Below are 6,012 nucleotides of genomic sequence, written 5' to 3'. Positions count from 1 at the left end.
ATATATATATTTCCCTTCTCTTTTTTTCTTTCTCTTTTTAAATTGAATGTTGATAGTTACCAAACCTCTCCTATTTTATATACATATACAATGCAGTCGGTTTGGCCAACTGCAATCTTTGTAGACTCTGGGGAGAAGGCTATTCCCTTTATCATATAACTCTTTTTGCCAAACTATGAATGAAAAAAGATGTTGCTTATTATAGTATTAGTAGTATTATTAATTTTATAAAACAGAAATATTAAGAAATTCTGAAGTGATGTATAAGTATATTTATACATATATACACATATATATATATATTACTTTATAATACATATATATTAATAACATGTACTAAACACTTACATTAATTCAATAAATACCTTGACATCAACAGGTTTAGTTGAAAACTTGTCGCGTTTGACGCCGTTCTCATCAAAGAGATAAATGAAACGATCCGAAGATGCTACAGCTAGCTTCAAATTGTTTGGCGACCATGCTATGTCAACTACTTTATTTTCAAGCTCCTACAACATATTATGAAATATAATTATGGAATGCCGGAAAAATTCTCTATTTCCAAGTTTTCGAGTAAATATATTATATATATTTATTATGTGTGATATTTTGGAGGGGCTTACACACACTTGATACATAAGTAAAAGTTCTAAAAATATTTGCAAATATATACACGAGAAGATCATGTAGATATCAATTTTCTGCAAAATCTTGAAATTTAATAAATTTATTTCGCTTTAAGATATATAAATATAATTGTGCGTTGTACTGACCTCCGCAGGCATAACGGTACCGAGATACTTGAGCAACATATCGATTTAATTGCACAATATTATCTTTATCCTATTAAAAAGATATTCTAATATTATTTACAAATGTATATTAGAGTATACAGTATACAGTACCAATAGAAGGCAAGTGTCAATTGCGCGCCATGTGTACACATTAGTCGCCTAGCAACAGAACCATAGACATATAGACATATAGATATAGACTATATGTCAAGGTCTACGCTATCAATGAAATCAATGTTTTTGACTATGATATTATAATAGTATCAGCCAATCAGCGAATCTTTGACAAAGATAGCGATCCATTTCCTTTTCTACTGTTTTCTACGAATTGGATCATTCCCCACCCTTAAAAGTTCGTTTCATGCATATAGGGTGCGTTCAAAAACATCACTTTTAATAAATGACAGATAGAATGACGCTCGTGTGCACACGGTGATGTTTCCGAACGCAGCCATAGAGTATAGAGTAGAGCGCACCTGTCACCTGTCAGCCTGTCAGCCTGTCAGCCATGACACTGTATGTATGTATCCTTTACCACGTGGTTTGGCGGTTTACGCGATTTTATCTCAATATATATATATAAAAGAGGACGAAATCTAAAAAAATAATAAAACGGAAGTGCCTCCACCTCTACCCTCTACTTCTACCACATTCCAGAGATGAACACACGTGCCGTAAAAAGAAATGAGGACAATGAGGATGAGGTTAGATAAGTCGCTTCGCATTTCCTTTCCTTCGTAGTCTACATATAACTTTATAATTCTTTCGCAAATACGCGGAGTTAAATATGATTTATTTATCGAAAATGATCGAAAGTTGGAAGTCCAGAAGGTGCGTCGATGATTGACTCCACAATGTATGGATGCATAAACGAAACATTCTTGTTCGATATTTTTTCAAATTTGAAATCGGATCGTTTATATATTTTTATATAATTGCGAGATATTGGATCTGTTCTTTATAGCTGAATTGGCTGCACTAGTCAGAGTTTATCTTTCTCCTTCCAATGTGGAGAGAAAGAGATGAACTTTGAACTAGTGCCACTAGCCACTAGTGCAGCCAGTTCAGCTATAAAGAACCTAGTGTGTGACTTTCACTCAAGAATTTCTTTTCTCTATCAAGATGTGAGAATGATATTTTAATTCAGATACATATGTATTTTTGCGCTATGAAATTTTCTAGATATGACATTGGAACGAATGTTAAAAAATAGTTTAATGTGTAGTATAATTGTTTGGGTGTGTTTTTTCAATAAAAAAAAGTCTAAAGCACAATGTAATATATATCATATATAATATTTTATTATATATATCTAGAAAAATTTTGACAATTCTGGCTGTGTAATATTTATTTATATTTAGCATTCATGTCTTTATATTCTATTAATTCAATTCTCTCTAAAACTGATTATTATTGTTTTTTTATTCGTTTGCAGCAGAGATTTGCAGATGCGAATGACATACTATGTCATTCGATAAAACATCACATTGATAAAACATGTGAAAAATATCCTCCAATTGTCTTCAAGGGTTGTATTGAATATGCTACTGAATTTGTCGATTGTGCTTTTATCTGCAATAATCTCATGTGAGTGTGAACAAATGTAGGACATTTTTAGAAAGAAAAATATGTAGGTAATATATTTTTTTCAACATTCAAAAAAAATTTTTTTTTTAATGTTTGATGGAGAAATGTGGCAAGAAGAGATTCTTTCATTTAACATTAAATGAAACAAGTATTGTGGTAAAAATGTGCTTTTAATAAAGATTATTTTTTCTCGAGACTTGAAAGTTGTTCACATTTTTTTAAATAAAATAATGTAGCTGACAGAAAAAAAGCGATAGTTCAATCTTGTATCGTGTTAAATTGCAAAAAACAAAATGTATTTATTTGAGAATAACAAGATCTAACCTTATATGTTTTAGTATCAAAAGCTCTAAATAAGCTTGATAAAAATTACTTTCTTTTACCATAATATTTTTTCCATTGAATCAGATCTATCTCTTATGTATTTTTCTATATCATCAAAATAACATATTTTTTTTTTGTGCTGAAGTGTTAAGTAAAATATTTCCTGTAAAGTTAAGAAGAAAAATCTATGATATATAGTATAAATGAGGACCACAAATAGAAATGAGATAGGGGATAAGAGAGGGAGTGAGAGAGAAACCATGATAAAAAAATAAAAATTTAAATATATAAAAATTCTGATGTACATTTGTATTTTTTCTAGAGAAGAAATAAATCGCAGTGAGGAGAAGGTTATACCGCTAGGTTTCGATCTAGAGTGGCCTTTCAATTTCCAAACTGGCAGTGGAAAGACAGCTCTGGTGCAAATTTGTCTAGATGTCGATGTGTGTTACCTTTTACATATTTATTCCCTGAACAAACTACCGGCAGCCTTCATCGAACTTCTGTGCCATTCAAAAGTCATACTTGTTGGTGTTAATATTAAAAAGTCAGTAATTATTACATAACATAAAAATTTTTTTTTTAGAAAATAGTTTTATTTGAGAAATATAATTAGTTATTTTTGACAGTGATGAAAAAGATTACGATGAAAACTGATATGATTTTAATGTGTGATTTAGGGGTCAAAGATTAAACTCATCTGATTGATTTCTTCTCTTCAAACCGTGCAATTTTTATATGAAATATTTTTTCCAAAACGTGCAATCTGAGATATATCATTACATTATTTAAAATAAGACTCCTTAGAGCTAAAATTAAATGCTATCACATTTTTGTATGATTTTTCTCACATACAATCATAAGTTTGTTATTTTACAGCGATCTGCGGAAACTTGAAAGAGATTTTAAAGAGTTCCCTGCTCAGAAAGTAGTGGAAAACAATTGTTTGGACTGCGGGCCGTTTGCTAATCAACGCTTAAACCGATCTGGTCGTTGGAGTTTGGAAAGATTAACTGCTTTAGTGGTATTCTTTTTTTATTATTTCGTATTATTTTACTACAACTCGATAAGTAAAATTAGAATTGGCAGAAATGTTTTTATGTATATTTAGCTAAAAAAAAAAATTAGTAAGAATCCTGAGGTACGAAGGAGCAAGTGGCATGTGCAACCCCTCAGCGACGCCCAGAAGATTTACGCAGCCACTGATGCTTACGTATGTATAAATAAATCAAATCGCTACAATAAAAAGCATCAAAAATAATATTAAGTTGAAATTAAAAAACTTAAACATTAAAATGATAGCATTTTAAAATAAAAGTAATAATATTAGAATTATACGATGAACTTATAATTTGGAAATTGACAAAAAAAATACTGAGGATTCAATAGCTAAAAAGCCTGAAACATTTCTTTCAAAATAATCATTCTTTTGCACACAGGTATCTCTTCTAATTTATAGAGAACTTCACAACCCGGATTTACTTAAATAAACCAACCAAGACGAGATTGCAATCAAACGAGGCTGGTAATGATATGAATTGATAATTAAATCCTAACGAAGTTTCTCAGTTTTAAAGATTAGCTAACTCAACGTCACAGAATCCTGGGGATGAATCCACGGGTAAAAGTTCTGCTAGCCGGTCGCTTGTCGTACAGTGTCGGTCTACATTTACAGAAGATTTTGTCGGATCATCATCACAAGTGTTTAACTGAATCAGCGAATACATTAGTGCTCCTAGAGCACGAACCGGTGTACACAGTGGGAATACGGAACGGGATATACACGGAGGCAGACGAAAAAAAGTTGAGGAGCCTCGGCGCGGACTTCTGGAGGACGAATCGTGGCGGACTGATCACCTTTCACGGACCCGGTCAATTGATAGCCTATCCGGTACTCGATCTAAAACAGTTTCGTACAAGTGTCAGGTGGTATGTGAGTCAGGTCGAACGTACGGTAATACACGTATGCGCCGAGCTCGGCATTAAGGCCGTGACCTCGCCGCACACCGGGGTTTGGGTCGGCGATCGCAAAATCTGTGCCATAGGTGTCCACGGCAGCCGTTATGTCACCACCCATGGCCTCGCGCTTAACTGCAACATTGACCTCGGGTGGTTCGAGCACATCGTACCATGCGGCATCGAGGACAAGGGTGTAACTAGTATCTCCGAGGAGCTAGATACGGACGTAACAATCGCCGACGTGATACCGATCTTTCGAAGCGCCTTCCGTGATCATTTTGAATGCGAGCTAATCGATTATCCGTCCGACGAGGCTTCGCAGCTATTGCGAGACGCGCATGCTGACGTTTTAAGAATATGATATGAGAATAATTAATTATTGAATATTTTTAGAAATAAAGAGACTTGTAAGTTTTTTAAATAAAGTTTTCAATTTTAGCGCTGCTCATTCTTGATCCTGTTAAAATCCTTTCTCTTTTTCATCTCTAAATTCTTCGAATTTATAAATATTTAAATGAACTTTTATATGCAACATATCTTGAGTAAATCAGTCCGTATCGTGATTAAACATTCAAATTTGATTCTTAAAAATGCTGAATCGTGATTAGTTGATTGTTTTAATTTCAATTGTCCTATATAAGGTAGTCTTGTTAGATTATTGAAAAAAATTTTAAACTTTAATGAAGTAATATTAAGATTTAGTTAGTTCTTTATTAATGTCGCTAAATTATAACGTTAGTAAAAGCGAAAAACCAAACGAATTCTTAAATTCTTTTTGCATGTTTAATTCATTCGATTTTCGCAAATTGATAAATAGCTGTACAACTTCGCGAATTATCTTAAAGTCCATCTTCGCTGGAAATATAGGACACATGCAGCTTTTGTGTGTGCGTACGTATATATTCGTTTATTATAACATTAGTAATAAAAAAAGTAAATCTTTGTAAATCTTACGACAGTAATTTAGAAGCATCCTGTACTAACGCGAGTGATGATCCTATACTGATAATTATATCATAGCCATCTTCTATGATATAAAGATTTCGTTTGAGGAATTCATTCAGTTAATCGTTTCAATCGATTGACAACTGCTATTCTTGAATGATCGGTTTCGTACGATTTAAAATATCGACCGTGAAAATTTATTAATCGCATTTCACAAGTTAATTGTGCCATCGGAATTCTAACACAATGTGCAAATATAAATCAAATATTTCGTCAATGTGTAACATACAATGCTGTGTTCCGATTCCCCACCCGGGCGCACCCGAAATTATAATATATGTCACGTATACTATAATATCGGGTGCGCTCGGGTGGGGAATCGGAACACAGGGCAAGATGTAAA

General features: G+C 32.9%; 3 protein-coding genes across 7 annotated transcripts in view; 2 read left to right on the top strand and 1 right to left on the bottom strand.

Annotated features, from left to right (window-relative positions):
* Window positions 1-818, bottom strand: part of LOC115238772 (intraflagellar transport protein 172 homolog) — an 8,797-nt gene extending 7,979 nt beyond the window's left edge. The window contains exons 1-3 of the mRNA XM_029812835.1: window positions 774-818; window positions 366-509; window positions 61-173 (exon numbers count right to left, since the gene is read on the bottom strand). Coding sequence (XP_029668695.1) covers window positions 61-173; window positions 366-509; window positions 774-812 — 296 coding nt within the window. The 5' untranslated portion in view covers window positions 813-818. The remainder of the gene's footprint in view (window positions 1-60; window positions 174-365; window positions 510-773) is intronic.
* Window positions 819-1,280: 462 nt separating this feature from the next.
* On the top strand, window positions 1,281-4,287 carry LOC115238800 (Werner Syndrome-like exonuclease). 5 transcript variants are annotated; one of them, XM_029812890.1, is made up of 6 exons: window positions 1,281-1,498; window positions 2,233-2,381; window positions 3,028-3,252; window positions 3,585-3,729; window positions 3,817-3,918; window positions 4,145-4,287. In XM_029812890.1, exons 1-6 carry the CDS (start codon window positions 1,454-1,456, stop codon window positions 4,193-4,195), a joined length of 717 nt encoding a protein of 238 aa, XP_029668750.1. In that variant the 5' UTR covers window positions 1,281-1,453; the 3' UTR covers window positions 4,196-4,287. The 5 variants fall into 5 exon arrangements, with proteins under 5 accessions (XP_029668750.1, XP_029668749.1, XP_029668746.1 ...); XM_029812889.1 differs by having other exon boundaries at window positions 2,230-2,381; XM_029812886.1 differs by lacking the exon at window positions 1,281-1,498 and adding an exon at window positions 1,743-1,918.
* Window positions 4,288-4,304: 17 nt separating this feature from the next.
* LOC115238801 (putative lipoyltransferase 2, mitochondrial) lies at window positions 4,305-5,102 on the top strand. Its single transcript, XM_029812891.1, has one exon. It carries the CDS (start codon window positions 4,315-4,317, stop codon window positions 5,023-5,025), a length of 711 nt encoding a protein of 236 aa, XP_029668751.1. The 5' UTR covers window positions 4,305-4,314; the 3' UTR covers window positions 5,026-5,102.
* The last annotated feature ends 910 nt before the right edge of the window (window positions 5,103-6,012 follow it).

The sequence above is a fragment of the Formica exsecta genome, unplaced genomic scaffold (assembly GCF_003651465.1).
Source record: "Formica exsecta isolate Colony F162 unplaced genomic scaffold, ASM365146v1 scaffold36, whole genome shotgun sequence".
NCBI lineage: Eukaryota > Metazoa > Arthropoda > Insecta > Hymenoptera > Formicidae > Formica > Formica exsecta.
This window is presented reverse-complemented; position numbering and strand designations above follow the sequence as displayed.

What these genes read in the sequence shown, in the direction of transcription:
- LOC115238801 (XM_029812891.1), top strand. Translation starts at nt 4,315, where the DNA reads ATGAATCCACGGGTAAAAGTTCTGCTAGCCGGTCGCTTGTCGTACAGT.
- LOC115238800 (XM_029812885.1), top strand. Translation starts at nt 1,817, where the DNA reads ATGAACTTTGAACTAGTGCCACTAGCCACTAGTGCAGCCAGTTCAGCT. An exon ending in TTTCTTTTCTCTATCAAGAT is followed by an intron (nt 1,919 to 2,229) that starts GTGAGAATGATA and finishes ATTCGTTTGCAG; the next exon opens with CAGAGATTTGCAGATGCGAA. An exon ending in AAAGATTAACTGCTTTAGTG is followed by an intron (nt 3,730 to 3,816) that starts GTATTCTTTTTT and finishes ATGTATATTTAG; the next exon opens with CTAAAAAAAAAAATTAGTAA.